Source organism: Microtus ochrogaster, chromosome 7 (genome assembly GCF_000317375.1).
Source record: "Microtus ochrogaster isolate Prairie Vole_2 chromosome 7, MicOch1.0, whole genome shotgun sequence".
Lineage (NCBI taxonomy): Eukaryota > Metazoa > Chordata > Mammalia > Rodentia > Cricetidae > Microtus > Microtus ochrogaster.
In genome coordinates this window covers 53,122,725-53,148,650 of record NC_022014.1, presented here as the reverse complement: position 1 = coordinate 53,148,650, position 25,926 = coordinate 53,122,725, and the positions used below count along the sequence as shown (strand labels likewise).

Sequence of the window (25,926 nt, the reverse complement as noted above, 5' to 3'; positions counted from 1 at the left end):
CCCCCCCTCTTTCTCTTATATTTCACCAAGACAGGGATTCACTGTGTAGCCCTGACTGTCCTGGAAATCGCTCTGTAGACTAGCCTGGTCTTGGACTCAGCGATTAACCCACCTGCCTCTGCTTCCCAAGTGCTGGGATTAAAGGCATGTGTCACCATACCTGGTTTAATATAGTCTTTTAAAAGAAAATGATTCTATAGAAGATGTCAATGGATAAAATCCAGCCGTGGAGGGAATGAAAGGTTCAATTATCATCATGTGACCATGTGCTGGATAAATAATGAAAAGAATTCAAGTTCTTGTTTCTATGGTCCTAGGAACTTAACTCAGGGCCTCACTCACTAAGCTAACAGCCCAGTCTGGCATTTTACTGTTTTTACTGTTAATTACATTCTACCAATCTAAGCAGTGCTGTCAGACTTTCAAGATAAACAGCTTGTCATGCTCGGTGACACGGAGATGCCCCTTCTCTTGGTGATTTGGCACATCTGATGGAGTAGAACAGCGCTGCTTAAGTTTTTCTCAATTCAACCCTCTTTTTGCCCAGTAACTTCTTATGCAACCCTGGATATATCACTATATCAAATAGGTGTACAGAGCAAGTATTTGTTTGATGATAAACAATAAGAAAATTTGTTTTTAAAAGATTAATTGGTATGCATGCAATTTTACCATTTACAAAAGAAAAACAGATTTGCATGCTGAGGTCGATGTACTTTTGTTTTCATGTAAAAGAATCTTGGCTGAATATTGAAACTGTAGGACCTGGAGCATCTTCAGTGTTTTTCAGAGTTAAATAACAGCAGATTGGTGTAAGTAGTAAAAGTGCTGTATTAATAGCATACTGTAGATGCAAATCTGAGGTCACTCAGGCAGCATTTGTTGTGCAATGCTGAGATGAGATACAGTGTTGAGAACTGCTACAGAAATACCTTGGGTTCATTAGGAGTTTGGCTTTCCAACTAGTTATTGATGATTGGGATTCAGAAACATTTTTATACTTCCAGATTTTTACAGTCTCCACACACAGTTTCAAAAGCTGGGTGCTAGAAGACATGGGTGTTTGCAGAAATAGCCACTGTTCTGCCTCACATTATTTCTGGGAGATTGAAATCTAGTGGCCATAGCCACTGTGTGTTTCTATTGGAGTTGCCCCACCTTTCCTTGTGCTTGCTTTGAGACTGCAGGTTCCCTGCTTACTTTCCTTGCTCACACAGTTTCTTTGAACTTGTCAGGATCACACTGCAGAGACACCAAGTTGCTCTGAGTTGTTTAGCCTCCCTGGAAGACCTTGCATGAACCCCTCCTAGGGCTCTGGGAGACTCTTCTGTGAACCCCTCCTAAAGTACCTTAAGAAGCCAAGTTGATTTGGGGCCTTCAGAGTGTTCTTGGCAGAAGGCCCTTAGCCAGAGGGGATAGGACCGGTCACTCATGAAATTTTTAATCCTTCTTTTTGTTTCTTCTGGGCCAGGTGTTTATGAATGATAAGGCAGAAGAGTATGTGAAGCTCACAAGCCTGTACTTGTTTGCAAAGAATGTACGGTCTTTGCTTCACACCTATCACTACCAGCAGATTTTCCTTCATGAATTTTCCATGGCTTATACCAAGTATGTTGGAGAAACACTGCAGCCCAAAACATATGGCTACAATAGTGTGGAGGAGCTATTGGGAGCCATCCCACAGGTAGGTGTCTTCGTGAAGAACTATCGCTGACCCCTGGTCAGAGATGTCAGGTGCTGCCAGATAAGATGAATGATGCTTATCTGGCTTTTCTAAACCTTTATTCCTGTGTGCCAGGTAAGTAAGTTGCAGGCCTTCCCCCCAGAAATGTGCTCAGTGGTCTCCTAACCGGATAGGACACTAAAGCAGATCTCCTACATAGAATGTGGTTATAGCAGCATAGCAATGCCCTCCTCTCTGCTCATTGAGTATGGACAGTGGCCCAGGCAGGGCCCATTTTATGAACATGGGGATCCTGGAGGGGCAGCATCACAGCTGAGTTACCATGTGGCAAGGAGCACGCATAATCCCCTGTGGTCGGTAGGGGCAATGTGAGAGGAGTGAGTCTGCTGAGAGAGTGCCTGTCTGGCTGCATGGCAAGTGTGAGTGGATTCTCAGTGCTGCAAAAGAAGAAAAATGAAGAAATGCAAGCATGGGAGAGCCTCTGTTAGGGTAGGAACTGTTCTGAGGGCCTTGCTTCTCCAGGTAAGAGCTTCCTTTTGCTGTGGAGAAGGCAGGGAAGCCTAGCTTTACCTTTGGAAAACACCCCTGCTGTCTCCAGAAGAGCTAAGGGAAATTGGAGTGGAGGAAGGAGCTTATGCAGGGTCCTGACTGTTGCCCAGACCCCAGAAGGTGTCAGTGAAGGAGTTGAGCTGAGTTAAAAATACATGTGAGCACTTGTAGTCAGATTCTAACCCACAATATTTCAAAACTTCTGGAAGCGACATGACACCACAGTTGACTACCTTGATGATTTACGTCAACACACTAAAATGCATCTAATGTGCCTTCAGGCTATGTGTATACAATGCTTATGTGATAAGATGAATTTCTAATAAGTGCACCCAGACCCCAAATTATCTCATTAGGTATATGCAGATACTCCCAAATCCAAAATCCCTCTGATTGAAAGCATTTGAGACAGAGGGTGCTCAGCCTCCAATGAAATGATACAAAATAACTGGGAGTAAGTACTCGGATGTGGGGAGTTTCTGGATTTAAGTCCTAAAGCTACAGTAGACATTATCGAAGTTATAAGTACTTTTAATACTGTCTTGTGAGTTCTGAGTGCTCAGCTTTGGTGGGAGTGCAGGAGTTCTATCCTGCTATTATGATGCTAAAGAAAGCACATAGGAAACCTGTTGACACTCACTGAGTTCTGAGTCTGTTGTGTGAGGAGCAGCACAGGAGCCCCACTCTCCTGAATGTTAGGGTATTTTTCTCTTCTTTTCCACTACTTAACCGGGTGTATGTTTTTGCATAGGTGGTCTGGATTAAAGGACATGGTCATAAGAGAATTGTAGTATTAAAAAATGACATGAAAAGTAAGTAAGCCCCCATTACCCTCCCTTGACTCCATTGTGATTCTGTCACTGGCCTTTCTCTCTGATTAGTGCTTTTTTCTTATAGACCGGCTAAGCTCCCTTGGCCTGTTCCCTGCCAGTCATGAAGATCAGCCTGCAGTCAGCATGCAGATCCTGGAGGTGCCAGAATCCTGTGTAGCATCAGAGCTCCAGCTCAGAACAGGTACTGGGGACTGGAAGAAAAGCAACAAAGTAGGCAAAACCTTCAAGTTCCAGGAGGAGCATTGGGGTGACACATCTGGAGGAGAGAGGATGGTGGGCAATTTCATCAAGGTTAAGAATTCATTAAAAATTAGATGTATTTCATTTTTATGTGTATCAGCATTTTGCCTGCATGCATCTGTACCATGTGTGTACCTGCCTGGAAACTGAGGAGGTCAGAAGAACAGGAATTATGGATGGCTGTGAGCCACTTTGTGGGTGCTAGAAACTAAATTTAGGTCCTTTGCAAGAGCAACAAGTGCTCTTAACTGATGAACAATCTCTCCAGACCTAAATATTCATTTTTTTCTAATGCAGTTTGGTGTATAGTTAACAACAGGTCTACAGGTAGCATTGAATGATTGGCTAAAGTACAATCCTTAAAGACTATCCCAATTCAAGTGTTTTTTTGATGTTTACTAAAGTGACTGTTTAAAACTGTAGAAGGAAAGAAAGCCGAGCCGGAAGACCTGGGACAGTTCCAGGAAGGGTACACAGAGGTGGGTGGAAGGGTAGGTGAGTTTGTAGTGATAGTCTAATAGAATTCTGCTAAATCTTGTTGAGGGTGAGAAGCCCAAGGTAGGTGGCTGTGCTGAGCTGGGTCATCAGGGTTCTTTCTAGACTAACTACATTTGGAAAGGACGCAGCACACATGCTTCATGAGGAAAAGGGCTCAGGGCAAGGCACACGCCACGGGGTGTGACATAGTGGTACAAAAGTGCCTCTCCAGGTAACTGAATCATAGGCTTTATGTAGAGCTAGCTCTGTATTGACAGACGCCACTCCAAAATCCTGTAGATTGAACTCCACCATTAAATGTGAGAGAGACCGTCATACATCATGAGTAGATAGAAGGATTACTGTGCCTTGTGCTTAGAGAAAAGATATTTCCAACATCTGACATTGCTGAAGCTTCTTGTCCTGGCTCCTTCACTGCCCCCAATCTTCAGCAGTTTTGTTTCTCCTCCAAAGGCCCTTTTCCTTTTTGGGCCTCTTGAGAGACCAATGTTCTTAAGAACACAAGTCTTCAGCAGACTGTTGCCTTTGGTATATTGTTTTCCAATAGTGACTTTGTTATTGTTTATTTTACACACACACACACACACACACACACACACACACACACACACACACAGAGTGCTTGAGTCCTACATGATGACGTCTGGGGCTGAGCAAAGCCTCAGGAGGGGACATTTGTGCGTTGCTGAATGCAGCTGCTTGCCTTCTCTGCAGGGCCCAGCCAGATGGAGCAGGAGCTTCTGCACCTGGCCAACAGCTCCCCTGTTGACCTCCTCTGTGCTCCTGTCCCTTCCTGCCTGCCATCCCCTCAGCTAAGACCAGATCCTGTCATCCTGCAGCCCGCTGATCTCATTCAGTTTGAGGAACGTCCTCAAGAGCCTCTGGGTAGGTTACGCTGTATATGTGGAGAGGGTGTCTGGTGGACAAAGAGAAAATGGCACTGTTATAAAATACTTGTGCTGATTATTCAGGCTCTTCCTTTCCTTGTTTGGGTATTGACTAATAGAATTTATAAATCAGGTCTAGTCAGAAGTTGAGGGCCAGTGTCACTGGACTGTGGAGAGCCTTTGAGTAATGAGTCCTGTCTCAGGTCCTCTGGTACTGACCTTCCCACCGTGTCTGAGGCTCAGCTGATCCTTAGGCAACCAACACCTGTCACCTGCTACACAACCTTTGCTTTGGGTCCAGTGGATACTAGGGCTTTTAGGAAGCTGGTGTTAGCAAGGCACCTATGGTTTGAGGCCCTGGACTCTATATCCTGTGACCTGAAAGCCAAGAAAGCTGAACAAAAAATTGTTCTTGTTTGGATTTTTGGTTTTTTTCAAAACAGAGTCTTGCTGTAACTCTGCCTGTCCTGGAACTTGTTTTGTAGGCAAGGCTGACTTTGAACTCAACAGAGATCCACTTGCCTCTGCCTCCTGAGTGCTGGGATTAAAGGTGTGTGCCACCATTGCTTGGCTGAAAGCTGACCGCTTATAACATCCTAACTTAGTGCCAACCTGGTGTGAAGTCCATTCAGTTTTCTTATCTTTATCGGGTGCTGGGGTGATAGTGGAACTCGGGCTGTGCAAGCAGTGGAGTCCAGAGGTTAAGTGACTAAGGCCTCTTGACTGTCAGTCTGCAGTTCTGCCTTCTTTGAGGACCCAGATGCTCTTCAGAGACCTTTCGCCTTCCCCTCTTTGTCACTTTAATCCTACTCTTCCTTTTCCTGTCCATACTTCCTTCTCTGCTCTAGGCTGTAGTCTTTTTCAGGCAGTATTTGACTATCTGTGTGTTGTATGCTCTAAGCCGTCATTCCATGTTCCTGGTGTCAATATTATGGTGAGGTGAGCATGTGGCCTCTGTAAGAATGGACAGGCACTCGCTCACACTAAGGTCCCTGTTGCCTCAGAAAGTTCACATGAGGCCACAGAGTCTTTGGTCACCAGACAGAGGAGTAAAGAGTCTAAGTAAGAAAAATTAGCCCTTGATAGGGAGCGAAACATGATCTGTCTAAAATTTGTAATCCAAAAGGTGATCTGTCATTTATAAGTAATAGACTTTTGTGACATATTATTGTGTAGCTCATATCTAAATTAACATAAGTATGACATTTTGATGGCTGGTTTTGTTTGGTTGGTTTTTTTTTTCTCAAGACAAGGTTTCTCTGTATCCCTGGCTGTCCTGGAACTTGATTTGTAGACCAGGCTGACCTCAAACTCAGAGATCCACTTGCCTCTGCCTCTGGAGTTCTGGGATCAAAGGTGTGCTCCACTATGACTACCTTGTTTTGTTGTTTTTTGAGACAGTGTCTTGACATGTTGCTAAGGCTGACCAGCCCTGTGGTAATCCTACCTCAGCTTTCTGAGGGCTGGAATAACAAGCCACCTGGTTCTGGTAGGGTTTTATAAGCTTGTTTGTTTGTTTTGTTTTAAATACAGAGGAACTGAAAACCAGTACATCTTCTGAGCCCTAGCACTAAATCTGTTTACTTTTCTGTCTTTCTAGAAACTGTAGTTTTAAGCCAAGAAGAAAAAGCTGAGACTCCAGCACCATTGAAGAAGAGGGGGCTACCCTGCGACTCCTGCCTGCCCTGCAGCCCAGCATCTGTCCCCACTCCTCCAAGTCCCTCTTTGGAAGCCCATGAGCCACTGTTCAGCAAGGACACAGTGGAAAGCCCAGCCAAAAAGCAGCCCAAAAATAGAGTCAAATTGGCAGCCAACTTTTCTTTTGCACGTATAACCAAACTTTAACTCCCATTTGAACACAGAATTACGTTAGGATGGGAAAAACTGTCTGACTCTACACACAAAAATGGGCTTTAAAAACCTCATTTTCTGTCTTGACCCCAGAAGCCACTTTTATAGACAGTCCATAGGGTGATGTTCCTTTTGAACTTTCAGATGAACTTTTTCTTTCTTTATTTCTCCAAGTTATTTGAAAGAACTCTGGCCTTCATTAAGGAATCCATAATATATTTTCCAATGTTTCTAAACTATTGTGAAAGGTGGTGGGGGGGAGGGATAAGCAGCAATTACTCAGCAGGAAGTGGATCAACTCCCACTGAGCAGCCTCTGTCTTCTGGCTTTGTGGTTGTTGGAGAAGCCAAGCATGTCCATGAGCTGTGGGTCACACACTGGGGGACGAATGAGTGGTAGGAGAGCCATTTTCAGGCTGACATGGGAAGGTTCCTGGTTTCCGGGTGACTTCTTGGTGTGCCTTGTTTTTTATTTAACTATGTCTGTGGTTGACCAGTGTGGCTTCATCCCAATTTTTTAATGTTTCCATTTGAGAATTCCATTTAGGAGCTTTCTAGAAAGTTGTTTCACGCTTCCCTTTTCTGTCCCAGTTTGCTAAGGATCAGGTTTAGGAAAGGAGATGGTCTTGATGTCATGCATTTGAAGTCAGCATTTGAATGACGGCACACATTACTATGTGTTGAGAGGTGGTGTTGGAAAGAGTCTGATTTTTTTTTAAACTATGCATCAGATGCATAAATTGTAAATCAGCCGAGTAGTGAGGTGCTTCAAAAGGAGTGGGGTTGATACTATCTCCTCTAGAAAGAGACTGGAGTTCTATCTATAATGTGAAGGCCAAGGTTGATCAGCCTAACCTTGTTTTTGTGATTTTAAAGTCAGCTGTAAAGCTGGGAAGCTCTCCATGTGAAGATGTGTGTCCATGTTAGTTCGTCTTGTCTTAATAGTGTCTGGTTTACTGTTACTTCTCGCTATTGGAAGCATGTTTGGTTTTTTGGGTTTTTTTTTTTTTTTGTTTTTTTTGTTTTTTTTTTTTTTTTTTTTGTGGTGTCTGATGTTGGCATTTGGGAAAAGCCAGCCTTTATGGGCACCGCCCTGCGGAATGACCTTCTCTCTGGGTGCCTGAGGTGTCCGCTCATGAGTGGCCTCTCACCCCTGCTGGAGAGACCTGACATTTACAATGGATTGTATTTGTTGGGCAAAAAAGGCGGATCCATTCATAGAACAGAAAGAACCTGTTGGCACACAGTCTTCCTCTAGTTAGATCGTTTGTTTGATGGGAAATGTTCATTTTTCGTTTTTTTCTAGAAAGCCAGAAAATGGATTCTGATTCATAACCAGCAGTTTGATAAAATGTCACAAAATTAAAAGCTCTAGAGAGATTTTTTTTTTAACCAATTGGATTTTTGTTGCCAAAATCTTTTAAATGAAGCCACTGATTCCCAGTTCACAGCACAAGATGGAGCTGCACTAGAAATGCTCTGTACAGGCTTGCCACACTCTGTGCAAAGCCTCAAGGTCCTTCCCATGCGGGCCTGGCCTGGCAGCACTTCCTCTGCAGCTCTAGCACACGGAAGTACAGTGGCACATGTGCAATTTCTTTATGGCTTTTAAGCAATGTAATAAAGTTAGTGGCGAGAACATGGGCTGCCTTAATCACAGACATCCTAAGGATAAGCTTGCCTGCTCAAACTTCAGGTTTGCAAGTGTAGAAGGGATCAGGGACTTTGAAAACACCAGGTGTCACTAAAGTCGCTTGGAGCCATCTCAGCTCAGTTTGTTCTGTGGGCAACAAAGAATAATTGTGCACAGTAAATGGGTGTTTCTTTGCCGTTTGCTGGAGTTGCCCATGCGTCTGGGATGAGTGTAACGAACCACTGCTGCTTAAAGATGTGAAAACTCAATGGAAGCGCATTGAGTCTGATGTGCCAACCCACAGTGGCCAGGCCAGTCACTATTTCTTTATCCAGAGGCTTAGATGCTGCTGCTGTGATGTATGGAGATGAGGATACGCTCTGGGTGGAAAGATGTACCAGATTAGATTTACCTGTTAAGAAAAAAGTTACCACCAAAATCCCCTTTCCCACCCTGCACTGTTTGCTTTTGATCAGACTTCGGGGGCAAGATGTTTTCCTCAACTGTCTACTTTGTTTGACATCCCCCCCCCCCCACCGTGGTTCAAGTGCTGTTTGTCTGTTGGGACCAAACAGTTGTCAATAAACTTTATGAGCAAGCATCCATAATGAGTGCTTTTGTTTGGGGGGGGGGGGCTGAATTAAAAAACAGTTCCGTTGTAAGCATTATGGTTTGGATGGGAAAGTATCCTGGCAGTTGGGAATCAGGGAATACCACAAAGTCACATCACACAACAAACCTCACACAAGAGATTTATTGGGAGGGGAAAAGAAACAGGAGGGTGACTGCCTCTGCTCGGGTGAGAAACAGCAGCACACTCAACAGGATACAGGGCTTCCATAGCCTTTCTCAGGAAGGGTGATGGGTGGGACTTTTCAGGGTAGAGCTTTCTCAGATAGAGGGTGATGGGTGGGATTTCACATCCAGATACTGGGCTTTTTACTCTGTAGGGTGGGGGCTGGGACCAGCACTTAAAGTGTCCTGTGGGTGGAACCTAGCAGTTGGAGGTCTTCAGAGGAGGGGCTTATACCAGTCACCTCTCATTTTGGATGGCCTCAGCTTTTCGCCCTCCTGAAATGTTAAGTGTTTAAGCTAGAGATGTGGGTGTCCCAGTTGGTAGAATGCTTGCTTAGCATTCATGAAACCCTGGGTTAAATTCCTAGCACCATATAAACCATTTGTCATTTTAGCACTCTGGAGGTGGAGGATAGGAAAGTGTCAGCTGCAGAGCAAACTGTAGTCTAGTCTGGAGTGTGTGGGGTGAGAGGGATGCTGGGGGCGGAGGCAGGGGGCGGAGCTGTTGGCCCCTTGTGAATAAATACAATCTGCATTATCCAGCCCTGCGTCCTGTTCCTGGTGTGGAGCAGATCCTCTCAGTTAGAGCCAGGATGGATTCTAGGTTCTTCCTTGGAGACATATGTACTTCCTGTGTGTTTGGTTTGTGCTTCCTGAAGCTTGCTTTCCCAATAAGTCTGGGAAGGAAGGTTCAGCTCTGGAGTCCCCACCCCATCCCCACTTCTACCCCTTTGGGAAGAAAGAGACAAGTCGCTGCTTCTCAGTAGGTGTAGTGGTTGGGAAAGTCAGTGCTACAAGCTCCAAAAGATCCTGGGCAGAGCCTTCAAAACACCTTTCACCATAGCAAAGTTTGCAGAAGTTGAGGGAGTTGGAGAGATGGCTTGGTGGATCTGGTGCTGACTGCACCAGCATGGGAACCTGATTTCAGTCCCCAGCACACACCTGAAACGCTAGGCATGGCAGACAGATCCTAGCGCTGATGGACGAGACAGGCAGAGCCCTAGGTCTCACTAGCCTGCCAGGGATGATAGGGAAGGTCCAGGTTCACTGAGACATGTCTCAAAAACCAAGGTGGAGAATGGTTAGACACCCAATTTTGGCCTCTGGCCTGTGTGTGCATGTGTGTGTGTGTGTGTATACACAAAGTGCCCACTCCCAGCTTTTCATTCCTGTGATTCTTAGAAAAATCTGAACTCTAAATTGTGAGGTCTCCTTCCACGTTCCTGCAACCTCTGCACCTTCTAGTTCTACAGCAGGATCAGGAAAACAACTCATGATACTTCAAACAGTAACAGCTATGTGGTCCATAAGGAGGACTCTCCTTCCCTGAAGAACCTGCTTGGTGAGAACTAGTAGGACCTAAAACTGATGGGCTGTCCCTGAGATTTCTCAATAGGAGGGGGAGCCTTGAGTTGTTTGTCAGAGTGGAGAGGGCCTAGAGTGGTCTCAACCTGTAGGTCTCAACTCTTTGGGGGCCACAGATACTTACATTATGATTCATAATAGTAGCCAGATTACAGTTATGAAGTAGCAGGGAAATAACTTTATACTTGATGGTCACCACAGCGTGAGGGAATATATTGAGTCACAGCATCAGGAAGGTTGAGAACCACTGCCCTAGAGTGTTTGAATTCAGCAGAAAGGAAATTGATGAGGACATGGAGGGTGGCAGAACTGTTGGGGATAGGAAATCTAATTCATGATCAATCTCCTCCCATGTAAGAGGCTGTAGCATGAATAATAAAAACCCAGAGACAGATATTGGGGTTCAACCTGAAGATCAGAAAAGCAAAGCAGCCAAGCCACTAGAGAGCTCTTACCTCCATAAAATCTTCAGGTTGAAAAGAGAGCAAATTCCTGTCTCATCCCAATTTATATTCCTTTCTAGTGCTGGGATTAAAGGTGTGCACCACCACCTGGCCTCTATGGCTAACTAGTGTGGCTTCCAGGATTAAAGGTGTGTGCCACCATTAAATGGCCTGTATGACTGACTAGTATGGCTGTTCTGCATTCTAATCTTCACGCAAACTATTTATTAAAGTACAAATGATACATCACTACAGGTGGCAATGGTAGCAACCCTTCTACTTTCATATACATTCTGGAAGATTTGCTTTGCTTATGAACCCTGTGTTAGTTCATGCTAGAGACAGGAACCTAGATGTGACAAATCTTCGCCAGCAGACACTAAGGTTCAGAGATTATCATAGTGTAAAGCACAACGTCCACCCTACGGTACTACACCTGTAGTGCCTGTGCCACTACAGGTTGGTATGCGAGCTGGAAATTCTCTGGGCCTGGAGACTTAAAAACACAGGGACAGACACAGAGAGAGACACACAGACACTGGTCATCCTTGGTACAAGAATGCCAAGTTTATTGTGCTCCAGGGAAACTTATATAGGGATCCTTAGCCACTCCCGGCTCTTGGGATTTTTCAGCTGCAGGCCTCATCAGAACCCACTCCCCTGCCATCAAGGTCTTGTGCCCAGAGCAGCTACAGGCACAGGTGTTTTGCTCAGTTCACGCCAGCAGGCAAAGGGTCTGAGGCAAGGCAAAGAAAGTCAAGGGGCCAGGGATCTGCAGCTCCCAACATCATGGGACCTGCCTTGGGGCTATTCAGGAATCTTGGGAAAGTGCATGGCTTGGGGCCTTGGCTGGTATCAGAGCTGTATCATTTGTGGTCCCTTGCAGCATCCCTCCTGCTCACCTAGTGAGAACCAGAGCAAAGCTCAGCAGCCTTCCCATTTCTAGCTTCCTGTCTGCAGGCTTCCTGGTGGCAGCTTCCTTTATCACAAGCCTAAGCTCCCCTGGTCCTCGTGTGCCTTCCTGTATCTTACAACTGGAAGTGTAGAGAAGTGGAGACAGTGCCCTGGGGGAGCGCCACTGGGGTTTTATTCTAAGCAGTGTAGCTCCACAGAAGCCTCAGTCTCTTTGGCTAGCCCCACTATTCATGCAGATTCAGTTCGGATTCCAAGCTCCCCATTGGCTTCTGTCTTTCTCACCAGAGCACAAGGTGTACACAATCCGTTTCCCAGCACCTGTCAAGGACTACATTGACCAATGGCATTACCTCGCCATCCACACATTGAAACATGTCTGATGTCTGTTCCTTAAGCCAGCTGACCTCAGCACTCTGGGCCCAGCCATGATACTCGCTGTCTTATGAGTAACAACAGGTGTCTTGAGTCCTGACTTGTGGTGTCCCATAGCTTCCCACGTTTTGCGTGAGCCAGGGATATGGAGGCTTAACTACTGACATGACCATGAGTTAATTCCCTTTGGTCCATCACAGCCAGGGCATTGCTGCTGCTGCTGCTGCTGCTGCTGCTGCTGCTGCTGCTGCTGCTGCTGCTGCTGCTGCTGCTGCTGCTGCTGCTGGAATCACATGTATATAATTAACACCAGGTCTGATAGACTCTCACATAGATAGCTAAAGACTTCTGGTTCCTGAACCCAACTCTATCACTCACTTAGATGCTATGTGACTTTGAGTTTATCACTTCCCCACTCTGAACCTCACTTTCCCTATCTACCAACTGGGAATGGTGGCCCCACTGCCCTGCAGTGTTACAGTGAGAGGGGCTTCCCTGTTTGATGCATCGATTTCTACCCCAGAACTTTCCTGGGCGCTGTACAGCATCCCCTCCTCCTCCTGGACACACTCTGCAGTCTTCCTTCTTCCTGGTAGTTCCTTTTCAATTCGTTTCCATTCCCTTAAATCAGTATGAACCAAGGCACTGCTCTGGAGGGACTGGGAAGAGGGTAGAGAAGGATTAGACTGGGTGGGCCTGATGAAGCTGGCCCAGGACCCTGGCCTCTCCCTCTAAGGTCTATGGGAAGGTCCAGGAGGCCTCAAGCAGCAGCCCTGGTTACATCTATGCTTTGCAAAGATCGCTTCAGCTGTAGGGCTCAGCATGATCCATATGGAGGCAGAGCTGCAGGAAGAGGGACTGGCGAGGAACCCGAGATGTTCTTGGCAGAGGGGACAATATGTGAAGATCTAGGAGACAAGTCAACTAGAGGGTGGTAAGAAGAGCTAAGGAACGTCTGGTCTGTGGTCTCAGCACCAGGAGGTGGGGCTTGGGGTACAGGACACAGGAAGGAAAAGGAAGTGCACCAGGAGGTAAGACTTGGGGTACAGGAAGGGTGGTAAGCCTCATGGAAGTACACCAGTTTTGTTCTTTCACCATAAAAATGTCTGAGGAAAAATCAGCAGGCTGCTGTGGAATGAGTGTTAATGAAGGGTTAATGATGAAGTAGTGACAGTGGCTACCAGAGGAGAGAGCACATTCTAGAAGCACTTACGGAGTAGATGCTAAGACGTACAATTGACTAGAAATGTGTAATAGAGAAGTCAAAGGCAAGAGGGCAAGTCCTAGGATGAGCTCAGGCAGATGGGAACAGGGTGCCCTTCCCAACATGGAGAGACTAGAAGAAACTGACTACTAAGTTAGACAACTCAACTGCTTTTTCCAACGGATGGGGGCTGGGAGACTCCTGTGCCCTACACACTCATAATATGCATGTGGCGGTCTAAGGAGAATTTTCAAGAGTCAGTTCTCTCCTTCCACACAGGACCTACCTCATCAGGCTTGTGTGGCAAGCACCTTACCTGCTGAGCCATCCTGTCAGCCTGAAGTTGACCAATTTCGTCTTAAGGCTCAGAGAGGAAATTTGTGGCTCATGTGTTCTTTACCATGCAGCTCTCCATTTAGCACAGAGGCACCAAAGCTGATCCGTGATGAGTGACAGTGATGTTTTTATAATAAACTTTTTTTTTTTAAATAGGGGCAAGAGATGTGGTTCAATGGTTAAGAGCACTGGCTGCTCTTTCAGAGGACCTGGGCTCACTCGATTTCCTGCACCCTGTGACAACCTGAGTCCCAGGAAATCTAACTGGTCTCTGTGGGCACTTCATGCAGTGGTGTACAAACATACATGTGGGCCAAACACCCATATACGCAAAACCAAGATAAACGTGTTTTTTTTTTGTTTGTTTGTTTGTTTTTCAAGACAGGGTTTCTCTGTAGCTTTGGAGCCTGTCCTGGAACTAGTTCTTGTAGACCAGGCTGGCCTTGAACTCACAGAGATCTGCCTGCCTCTGCCTCCCAGAGCTGGGATTAAAGGCACACACCACCATGGCCTGGCCAACATAAAGGTTTTTAGAGCTTTATTTACAAAGACACAAGGAAGCTTGCCCGTCCTTGTTTTAGGGTGTCTTAGGTTAGAGTACATGTTGTAGTCCAGTGCAGATTCAGGAAGAATCTGAGCTTAGGAGACAGATGCTTCCTGAGTGTAGCTGACTATCCAAAATGCTTGAGAAGTGGAAGAGAGAAAAGAACAGACTGCTGAGGGTCCCTGAGGACCAGGAAGCTTTAGAGGAATCTAGGAGACTGGGCTATACCCTTGGCATTTGAAAGGCATGAACAGGATGCTTGCAAGTCTGAGACAGCCTGTGGCCAAGCTGGTCTAGGTACTGAGTTCACCTGACCAGAGCTACATAGCATGACGCCATGTAATAAGAGACCAGAAAGCTGGCTCAGCAGTTTAGAGTGTTGATCATTTTGTAGAGGACTACAGTTCAATTCCCAGCTCACACCCTCATGTAACTCCAGCTCCATGGCCTCTGACACCTTCTTCTAGCTCCACAGGTACCTGCACACATGTGGCACATGCACCTATGCACATACGTACCTATAAATAAAAAGTTCAAAAACAAGTACAAACTGGAGAGAGGTCCTCCTGGGAGGTAGGAAGACCCTGGAGATTGGGCACCACACTGGTGACGAAAACATATGTCTATACACAGGCATAGAGCTTAGGCTGGCTGGTGTGCTCCAGCCAGATGTAACCTCATGACTGTATTCCTGGTGAGAGGAGAGTATAAAACAAACAGATTAAATCTACTAAATATTAGCTGCAGTACAACTTCAGTGGATAGTTGACTGGTAGTTGAAGAGGTCCTGACAAACAGATTAAATCTACTCAAGAGGTTTGGCAGTAGCTCCATGGTAGAGCACTAACACATACAAGTCCCAGCCCCAAGACAAACAAGTAGACCTAAGAGGCTAGTAAAATGAAGATGGCAAGGCTATGGCCACCTCAAAAATGTACGGCTGTGAAGATGCTGAGAAAGACAGCAATGATGGGAGAGTTCTTTGCTTAAATGGGAGATGTGTCTAAATGCAGTAAGAAGAGAATGGGCTGTCAGGGATATAGGAGCATGAGCAATGAAAGATGATCCCCACTAACTGCCATGAACTTGGGCCATGGAGTCCTGCTATTTCCTCAGCTGCACAGTGGAAGCAGTAACAGGACCTGCCCCACTGACCAATATGATACACAAACAAGTGGATTTGTGTATGTTACTCAGTGCAATGAATGGAATTTCTATTGCCACCTGTGCCCTGATGCTATGCACAGGGGTTGAGTCTGGGTATGGAGGGTTCCATGGTCTTCAAGGTTCCCCAGCTTTGTGGTAGCCCTGGGAAACTGAGAGCGTCATCTCTCGATTTCATCTGGTCCTGTCCTGCTAAACCACAAATAAATATTTGTTTTACAACTTTTATAATTGTGTGTGTGAAATATGCTGTGAGTGTAGATGCATTGTGCAAAGGTGTCTGCTGGAGGTCAAAAGACAATTTTCAAAGGGGCAGTTCCCTTCCTTGAGGCAGGGTTTCTCGTTTCTACCATGCTGTGCATTTCAGGCTGAACGAGAGCTTTTGGGTTGAGTGAGTGTCTTGTTCCTCTTGTCTCATGCCAGAATGCTGGGTTTGCAGAGGCTTGCCACTGCATCTGGTTTTTATTTAGAATAAGATGCCTTATAAGTCTTGTGCATTCCCCATTCGGTGGCTGTTTTGGTGGGAGGGGTTGGGATGTTCCTTGTTGGAGGAAGTATGTCACTGGAGGTGAGCTTTGAGATTTCAAAAGACCCCTGCCATTCCCAGTGTACTCTTAATTCTCTGCTTGTGAATCAAGATGTTCACTCTCAACTGTTCCTGCCATACCTTCCTTCATCCTTCATCATGGACTCTAACCCTCTAGAACCATAAGCCCAAATAATGGCTTTTTAAAAAAGAAGTTGCCTTGACTATGGTGTTTTATCACAGCAATAGAAAAGTAAGACAGTGGGTTCTAGGGATGAAACTTAGATTATCAAGTTTGTGTGACTAAACCATCTTACTGGTCCTCGATATATATTTTCAAAAGCAATAATGGAATAGCAGGAAATAATACAGGTCTCCTTCTTTTTTTAAAAATATTTATTTATTTATTATGTATACAACATTCTGTCTGTGTGTATGCCTGCAGGCCAGAAGAGGGCACCAGACCCCATCACAGATGGTTGTGAGCCACCATGTGGTTGCTGGGAATTGAACTCAGGATCCCCAAAGAGCAGGCAATGCTCTCAACCTCTGAGCCATCTCTCCAGCCCCCAATACAGGTCTTCTATGAGCTTAGTGGGGTACTGGATGCTGGAAGCTTAGTGGGGTACTGGATGCTGGAAGCTTAGTGGGGTACTGGATGCTGGGAGCTTAGTGGGTGAGTACTGGAGGCGGATATTTGTGAGTGATTGGCTCTTCTTGGCCCCTTGGCTTGCTGTGTTTTCCATGAGGAAGGGACAGCAGAGAACCCTTCATGTTGTCCTAGTGTTTTGTGTCAGAGGGTAAAGAGTCTATAATAAATTGAATAACATCTGCCCCAATTTCATGCCTACCTGTGATGATTTATCTTCCCAACCTGATTGGATTAAGAGGCACCTGGGGAATCAACAAGGAACCTATAAGTGTGTATATGAAGGTGTTTCCAGAGAGAGTGGCAGAACCCCATCTTACAGGCTGGGCATCCTAATGGAATAGAAGAGGGAAGACAGGTAGGGTGGGTATTGCTGTCTGCTGTGAGGTCCTGGGCTCCTCCAACATGCTACACTGTCATTCTGTCCTGCTGAAGTATGTGGAGCTCAACGACCATGGATAAGATCCCTCAGAAATCATGAACCCAGACTCTTCCTCCTTAAGCTGTATGCATCAGGCATCCCATCACAGCAATGAAATCTGAGCCACACAGCCAGATCTAAGATCATGAAGTCAGACTGAGGCCCTACACTCACCACTAGTGTCTTACATGATGAGGGAGGAGAATGCCTCAAAGGTAGGGGTGGGAGCATCGGAACCAACCAAAGCCCAAGGAATTGAACAAAGCAGAGGTACTCTGCCTGTATATAACCTTGGCAGGGAAAGTCCTAGGGACTCTATGACTTCACACTGGGTTTTTGTGGTGCTGCGTTCCCAGTTTGTGCTCACTTTTTGTGGTTGTTCTACGACATACATACAACCTGGCTTCACATGTGAACTAAGGTACTGAAGGAGGCCAGTGTTCTGACAAATGCCCTAGTGAACTTCTCCACTGTTAGGATGTCAGGATGTGGCATGTGAGCTGAAGCAGAAACTCATGGGAGACAGAGTGCAGGGTGTGCCCCACACTGTCTACCCCACCAAGATCCCACAGCTGGAGCTGAAGTCAATTCCAAAGCCATAGTGAGGGCTCTACAGATCCACTCCAAATTTACATTGTTTTTGAGATAGAGGTCTTATTTAGCTGTAAATACTACGTCGTAGCCAAGGATGACCTTGAACTTGTGAACCTCCCATCTCCACTTCCTCCCTTTCCCCCAGTGCTAGGAGTCAGATGTGCCCTACTGCACCCAGTTTACACACAAGTTGGGACAGAACCCAGGGCCTTTGTACCTGTGAGGCAAGCACTTACCTAAGCTACATCCCAAGCCAAATTTATAAGTATTTTGAAAATGCTTCTCACTAATGGAATAATGTTTCTTCTAGTTTATTTTAGAAAAAAAAAAGACAGAAATTAGATGAAGGTTTATCTCCTCAGGGTGTTGACCATGACCTTATGTGGGAAAAGGTGGGCAGGCTAGATGTCCAGTGGTAAGGCAGTGATGAGGCAGATGACAGAGTGTCCATGGGATGGAGTACTAAGCAGCCATTATAAATATTTATGAAAAGTGTTTAATGTTAACAGAGAGCTTTTAATGATGTAGGAGGAACCTATGTGGTATAATATTAACTGAAAAGAAAGCTGGGAATAAAATGTTTCAATATGATGTCAACATGACCAAGAAATGTATGAGAAGACGTCAAGGAAATATGCCAAAATATCAGCGGTCACTGGGAAAGTTGTGTATGTTTAATTTTTTATATACTTCCTGTACTTTAAAATAACTTTCTGGCCGGGCGATGGTGGCGCACGCCTTTAATCCCAGCACTCGGGAGGCAGAGGCAGGCGGATCTCTGTGAGTTCGAGACCAGCCTGGTCTACAGAGCTAGTTCCAGGACAGGCTCCAAAACCACAGAGAAACCCTGTCTCGAAAAACCAAAAAAACAAAAAAACAAACAAAAAAAAAAAACAAAACAAAATAACTTTCTGTGCACACAGTTATGCCCATAATCAAGAAAGAGGGAAGAAATTTAGAAATGCTCTGTGTGTTTTTCATTTTTATTTTCTCTGATGGATAGTTTGCACATCAGCAAATTTTGACTGGTGCTAACTACTTAGGCCAATCACAACACACATATACACACAGAGAGGTCACACAGGCTGTGCCAGGCTGGCCATGGCAAATGTACATCAAGTTACACAGGAGGAATTGTGGGACTGGCTCAAACACGCCACCAGATGGCTGGGACACAGTTGGATCACATTTCCTCTCCTGCTGCCTGTCAGTTGTTCTTCACTGAGATGTTGGGCCAGCGGGTGACCTCTCACTGGTACTCCCTGCAGCAGCCCTCAGTGGATGAAGAGGATGCTGGTTGGCATCTGTTCTGGATCCCTTTCTTGACCACTCGACAGTGGCACCTGCAGCTCTCTGCAAACTGGTCCAGGCACCGGATCTGCTCTTGATCACTCACTCCTCCTCACCCCATTCCATGTGGGTTGCACATGACAAATTGAGAAAGAGCCGGGAGCCTTGCAGATACACACCTGATATGAACTATGCCCAGATACAGAATGGGAGGGAGTAGGAGGCATAAACCCAACACCATACACAAGCTCAGCCTTCACAGACAGGCCAGTGTCTCTAGGAAAATGATTACAGTGGAGCCTAAGAGATGGGTGGACTATGTGGAACCCTCTAGGCTACAGTCACTGGGAGAGGACAAACAGGGAACAGAACTTCTATCTGACAGCAAATCTGGGAGGGTGGATAGGTAATGGGTCCAACATGGTGCTAGATTACTGAAGTTCACAGCTATCATGCCCCTTTCCCAGTTTGTTCACGTGGTAGGTTAATGAGGGTTTACTGTTTTAAGGGTGGTTGGATAACTGACGAGACATACTCCTGGGTTGGGCATGCTCTGGGAGGGCCATGCGACAGTGAGGGGCTCTCTATTGCTACACTCTGCACAGCAGTGGCTGAGCCCACCTGCCATGCCCATGGCCCGTGATAGCAGTCATGGGCTTGCCTTCAACCCCTTCTGCCTTGGAAATCTCTTAGACCCCTGTAAAATGGGGGCTATGAGGACAAGAGGGTGGAAGGGATGGTCCCCATGGTTCTGGGGCACCCCATGTAGGGGTTACATGATGCTACACTGGGTGGCCCCACAGCAATCCTTGATGAGTGCCAGGCCTGTCTTGGCCACTGTTGGCTTGCTAGGTGGGGGATCTGCCTTCTTCTCTGCCCGGGAGCCTGCAGGAATGGAAAAGCAGAGGGAAAGAGAGAAAGGTAAGGAGAAGAAATCCCTGATCACTGGCAGTCCAACCCAAACCCAACCCATGACCAGGCCTTAGTATGGAGAATGGCTGTGCATTCTATGTTCAACATTCATGGACTTTCTTGTCACTCATTCCTCGGGTTCCAAGTGCATCTCGAGTCTACCTCCTAGTCAGTCCCTCTCATCATGTTAGTTTCCAGGCCTAGTGCAGGGTAAATGGGAAATTCTGTTCAATGCACTTTAACTCAAGGGTTCACATCTTTCAGTTTAGGAAAATGCTCAAGTTATCTTTTCAGAATGCTCTCCTGGTCACCCTCCATTTTATCTCCTCAGAATGCCTATTAGATGTAAATTAATTTTGTCATTCTGTCCTCTCTCTTTGTAGAAAGTATTGTACTTTCCTCTTTGTTCTGCATCCTGAGTAATTTCCTCAGGACTGCCTTCCATTTTGTGAAGCATGCTTTCAACTGTGTCTTCTTATTCAATCTTTTTAAGGTTTTTCTTCCACGGCAGTTTTATTAATGAGGCTAATGTTTTTGCAAGTCTATTTACATTTTTTCATAGCATTGTTCTATTTCATCTTGGGTTTTGTTTCTTGTCTCTTTAATAACTTTAATATACTTAGTGCATTGTCTCTTCAAGGTCGTTTTCTTTTTAAATCTTTTTTTTTTAAAAAAAAAAACTTTGCCGGGCGGTGGTGGCGCACGCCTGTAATCCCAGCACTCGGGAGGCAGAGGCAGGCTGATCTCTGTGAGTTCGAGGCCAGCCTGGTCTACCAAGGGAGTTCCAGGACAGGCTCCAAAGCTACAGAGAAACCCTGTCTCGAAAAACCAAAAAAAAAAAAAACTTTGTAGGGCTGGAGAGATGGCTCAGAGGTTAAGAGCACTGACTGCTCTTCCAAAGGTCCTGAGTTCAATTCCCAGGAACCACATGGTGGCTCACAACCATCTGCTGGCATACACACAGACAGAATATTGTGTACATAATAAATAAATATGAAAAAAACTTTGTAATTTATGGTGTGCACACAGATGATTCAGGAGTACATGAGTGTCGAGGGCAGAGGACAACTGTGTGAAGTTCTCTCCTTTCATATTTACATGGGTGCTGAAGGTCAAACTCAGGCTATCAGGCTTCTGTAACAAGCCTTAATCTACTGAGCCATCTTAATGTCTTCTTCTATCAGGTTCTTGGGAAGTCATTTTCTTTGTTGCATCTGCTTTTCCTATCATGGTGATTCAATTTTTCATGGGTTTAAAAAATTTACTGTCAGGTAACGTTGCTGGTAGTTGTTACCTAAGGAATACTGTGTGAAAGATGTGTGCATCCTCTGTGAGAAGTTCTACAAGTTCAGTTTGTTGTGCTACCTGTTACTGACCTGTGGAAACAGAATTGTCAACTGTGGGGAATACACAAAGGCTCCCTTGTATTGGTCACTAAAACCATAAGGCAGATGGCCTTGACTAAAGTCATTTTCCTCACAGGCCTGTCTATTTGATATTTTATCAAACATGAAATATAAAGACCCCACCTAATAGCATGGTGAGAGGGCAAATACAAGCAGCTTCTAGGTAGGAACATGGCTAGGAGAGAGAGAGAGAGAGAGAGAGAGAGAGAGAGAGAGAGAGAGAGAGAGAGAGAGATTCTTTCCATAAGTTCTGTTCATCTAGAGAAGCCTGCCTAATGTAAGGAAGAGTCTGGCATTACCTTGGAGTTGTCAAGCTGTGGTTTTCAGGTCTGGACCTTGGAGAGGGCGTGTTTATTAGAGTATGAATTTTCAAATTGATTGGATTGAAAATAATATTTAGTAAAGCCTAAGTCTGGGTGTGTCTGTGGTGGTATTCCAGAGAAGATTAGAATTGAGGCTCTGAGGGCTGGAGAGATGGCTCAGAGGTTAAGAGTACTGACTGTTCTTCCAGAGGTCCTGAGTTCAATTCCCAGCAACCACATGGTGGCTCACAACCATCTATAATAAGATCTGGTGCCCTCTTCTGGCATGTGTATACATAGAATTGAGGCTCTGGCCAATCAGTGGTGTCATTCCTCGAAGGCTTCTTAATGTGATAGGATCACATATGTAACCCTAGCTGGTCTGGAACTCTTAATGTATGTAGACCAGGCTGGCTTTGAACTAACATGGATCCCCTTGTAATTGCTTTCTGAGTGCTGGGATTAAAGATGTGCACCACCAATATCTGAGGATATCCACTTCTTTGTGTTTTTATTTTTGCTTTTTGGCTTTTTAAGACAGGGTTTCACTGTATAACAGCTCTGGCTGTCCTGGAACTAGTTCTGTAGATCAAGATGGCCTCAAACTTACAGAGATCCACCTGCCTCTGCCTCCCAAGTGCTGGGATTAAAGGCGTGCACCACCATCTCCTGGCAGAATATCCACTTCTTACAACTGAAAGAGACCTCATTAATGTAGCAGTTAGAAATATCTGCCAAACATCACATCAAAAAAGAAAAGACATTGACACCAGGAGCCATGATCACTTTAACATCTGGTGGACAGGAGGTATTTCCAAACTTGTCTCATTTAAAAACTCTTTCTGCTTAGGGTATCTCATAAAGCTAATAATTATTCTGAGAATTGTGTCTCTGGCTCTTCCAGATTCCAGCCCTAATAGCAGCTGGAACACCTGAAGGCCATAGTTGCCATCTTATTCTTAATGAAACACATCAGATTGGAACTATAGAAGGACAGCCGTTGCAGGACCAGCTGCTTACACTTGGGGACAATGACAGCATAAGGCTCGTGGAACCAAAACTACAAAGACAATTGTAGCAAATCCTTAAACCAAGCATGGAGCGCATCAAGGCACGGACCTTGGAGACCGCATGAGCTGCAGACCCCCCCCCCATTAGCCTGGCCCTACCTGCTTCCATCCCATGCTTAAGATGTGTATCCTATAAAGTGTGTCTTATGCCCCTACCCTCACTTGTTTAAAATCTCTATCATAGGAAAGGGGGACCATGCAGGCACTCACTAGCTGAAGATTTGGTTACTTTGTCTAGAGGTTTTAACTTGATCCTCAGGAAATCAGCCATTTCCTTGTCTTCTTCCTGTTCCCTGGGAAGATGGACATGGAAAAGAGAAGAGGAAAATAACGTCAGCATGGAAAATGCCAATGGTGGCCAGAAAGAGGCCAAGCATGAGCTTGGGGAGTGGCGTGTAACATGTACATATGGCGTGTGACTCTGTGTTAGGTGAACCCTATCTCTAATGATATAGATGCTGACCCAGAGCTAGAGTGAGACCTCAAGACAGAAAGAAGAACATGTTCCTTGCTGGGGTTCAGTGAACTGGGAAGCATCCCTGTGCCTTCAAGCTACCCCAGACACTCTGACTCCCACAAGGTTCTAGGCCCGTCTCAGAGAGAAAGTCTCCTTCGTCTTCAAGGCTGCCAAGAATAAAATGGGTTTTGTGTAGCCCAGCTGACTCTGGGAAAGTTCTCAGAGGACACATGATGAAGTAGCCCTCTACATGGAGAGAGACTCCGAAGGCTTTGTTCTGGGACAAAAATACCCAAGACACACAGCTGCACCCAGACCTAGCATCCTGGTTGCACAGCTCTAGAGCCAGGGCGGCTCCAAGCCGAGATTGGCAGGTACAGGACAGGAAGCAGCATGAGGGGGAAAAAGGGAAAGCAAAGCACAAAGCTGGGAACTTGGGAGAAGCTGTCCTGGGGGCAGGTGTTTGTCCACTTTGACAGAAGTTTAGATGTAACCAGACGATGTGTAGGGCACTTTGTCCTCTAACGCATGACGGAATTTCTCCCTGCCTAGACTTTGAGGGATGAAATGGTGTTTCTCTTGAATAGGAAATAGGTTCTGAGGTCAGAAAGGTTTGGTGTCTGGGGAGCAACGGCAGAGGCCAAGCCTGTTAGGTAAGGCCATAGGTCCCAGGAGCAGACAATGGGTTTGCTGGGTGGTGCAGGGAGCAGAGGCTTGGGATCTGAGGGTCTAGGACCCACCTTAACCGTTCCACCTCAGCATCATCCACCAGGAAGTCTCTCTTCTGCACCAGTCTGTGAATCTTCTGGATTAGCTCATCCTCTCTCTGCTTCTGCAGCTTCGTCTTTTCTTTTTCTGGGAGGAAGAAAACAGTGGGGCAGCTATGATGGTGCTTGCTTGCAATCCCAGCACTCGAGGCTGAAGCAGGAGAGTGCTGAGTTTGAAGTTAGCCTGGGACAACGTGTGAGACCCTGTGTCTCAAGACACAACAAAACAGGCAGTGAGCGTAAGCAGTGAAAGCCCTGAGTCTGAGGGGATAGGATTGGACCTGGGACTCTGCTGATTCGTTCACTGATGAACTTGAAGAGGCTATATGACCACTCGTGTGTTTGTGCATGCACGTGGAAGCTAGCGTTCAACAATGGGTGTTGTGCTAGAGAGTTTTGTGTCAACTTGACCGAGGAGAGAACCTCAGTTAAGAAAATGCCTCCTTAATTAGTAATTGATGGGAAAAGGTGAAGCCCATGGTGGGTGGTGCAACCCCTGGGCTGATGGTCTGGGTTCTCTAAGAAAGCAGGCTGAGCAAAGCCATGAAGATCCAGACAATAAGCAGAATTCCTCCATGTCTTCTGCATCAGCTCCTGCCTCCAGGTTTGTGCCCTGTTTGAGTTCCTGTTCTGATTTCTTTTGGTGATGAACAATGATATAGAAGTATAAGTTAAACAAACTCTTCCCCCCACCCCCAGTATCTTTGCTCACGGTGTTTCATCCCCCCCCCCAGCATCTTTGCTCATGGTGTTTCATCACAGAGCAGGAATCCGAACTAGGACGGGCATTGTTCCCCAGGTTCTGTCTAACATTTTTGGTTTGTTTGCTTTTGGGGCAAGGGGGTGTGATGTGGGATTCCCCTCTGTATGCCGTGAATATGTTTTATTACCATTGGTTAATAAAGAAGCTGTTCTGGGCCTATGGTAGTGCAGAATAGATCAAGGTGGGAATTCCAAGCAGAGATAGAGGAGAAAAGAAAGCAGAGTCAGAGAGATGCCATGTAGCTGCTGAAGGAGAAAGATATCTGCCCTGGAACCTTACCAGTAAACCATGAGCCTTGTGGTAAAATGCAAAATAATAGGAATGGATTAATTTAAGATGTAAGAGCTAGCCAATAAAAAGCCAGAGCTAATAGGCCAAGCAATGATACAATTAATATGGTTTCTGCATTATTATTTAGGTCTGGGTGGCTGAGATATGAAGGCACAGTCTCTGTCTATAGGGTGCTGTTGGTTTTAGAGACAAGGTCCTGGTTGTCCTGGAACTCACTAGTAGATGAAGATGACCTCAAACCCACAGAGATCTACCTGCCTCTGCCTCCCTAGTGCTGGAATTAAAGGCATGTGCCACCATGCCTGGTTTTGTTTGTGGTTTTTTTTTTTTAATGTGTATGTGTGTGTTCCTGAGGATATGTGTGTGCACCATGTGCCCGAAGGTATCTGTGGAGGCCAGACATGCATGTTAATGGTCAGTCACCTTTTAAATGGTCAAATTCTTTAATGTGCCCAGAACTATGCTTATAGTCATGCTAAGTACAAATGTAATTCATTTACAGTCACAAGTTTTATTTAGCTTCCTGTATATATTTTCAAGATTAAGCCTAAAGCAAGTAACTAAAAACAAGTAAAGGTTTGTTTAACTCGGGTATACTTAATAGATAATGGTCCTCAAACTTTTCTCAGATCTGCTGAATTTGGTGTTTAGTGTTTAATGGAAAAAGCTTCCCATGGTAGAAAAAAAAAATGCCAGCTCCTATCAGCAAGGTTTCCAAAGAATATGGGACACAGATGACTCCACCTGACTGTGGTAACGCTAACCACTGGGCAAAGAACAGCCACATGCCTTACCCTCTGCCAGAGCCCTGCCCAAACTGTAGACACTTCTGGATTGACTGCCCTACTCTACCTCATCAAGTTCCTCGTCTGCAGGAAAATTCCTCAGACCTTCTGGGTCTGGCAGCCAAAGGCTGAAGCTGCCTATGCAGCCGCTGGAGATGTGATGTGGTCCTGTGCAGCCCTGCACAGAAGCTGGAGATGTGCGGTCCTGTGTGACTGACAGCCCTGTGCAGACACTGAAGATGTGCGGTCCTGTGTGACTGACAGCCCTGCACAGCAGCTGGAGATGTGTGGTCCTGTGTGACTGACAGCCCTGCACAGCAGCTGGAGATGTGCGGTCCTGTGTGACTGAGAGCCCTGTGCAGACACTGAAGATGTGATGTG

The 25,926-nt window shown here is 45.8% G+C and overlaps 2 protein-coding genes across 3 annotated transcripts in view; one reads left to right on the top strand and one right to left on the bottom strand.

Annotated features, from left to right (window-relative positions):
• Marf1 (meiosis regulator and mRNA stability factor 1) overlaps nt 1–8,771 on the top strand; it is a 55,699-nt gene extending 46,928 nt beyond the window's left edge. Inside the window, exons 23-27 of one of the 2 annotated variants that reach the window (XM_005350353.3) lie at nt 1,472–1,684; nt 2,985–3,045; nt 3,131–3,247; nt 4,519–4,689; nt 6,292–8,771. In XM_005350353.3, the coding sequence (XP_005350410.1) occupies nt 1,472–1,684; nt 2,985–3,045; nt 3,131–3,247; nt 4,519–4,689; nt 6,292–6,536 (807 nt within the window). In that variant the 3' untranslated portion in view covers nt 6,537–8,771. The remainder of the gene's footprint in view (nt 1–1,471; nt 1,685–2,984; nt 3,046–3,130; nt 3,248–4,518; nt 4,690–6,291) is intronic. The other variant, XM_026780155.1, reaches the window with a different exon arrangement.
• Nucleotides 8,772–18,469: 9,698 nt separating this feature from the next.
• The window catches only part of C7H16orf45 (chromosome 7 C16orf45 homolog), a 68,981-nt gene continuing 61,524 nt past the window's right edge, over nt 18,470–25,926 (bottom strand). The window contains exons 4-6 of the mRNA XM_005350351.2: nt 23,680–23,794; nt 22,693–22,775; nt 18,470–19,677 (exon numbers count right to left, since the gene is read on the bottom strand). Of these exons, the coding sequence (XP_005350408.1) occupies nt 19,565–19,677; nt 22,693–22,775; nt 23,680–23,794 (311 nt within the window). The 3' untranslated portion in view covers nt 18,470–19,564. The remainder of the gene's footprint in view (nt 19,678–22,692; nt 22,776–23,679; nt 23,795–25,926) is intronic.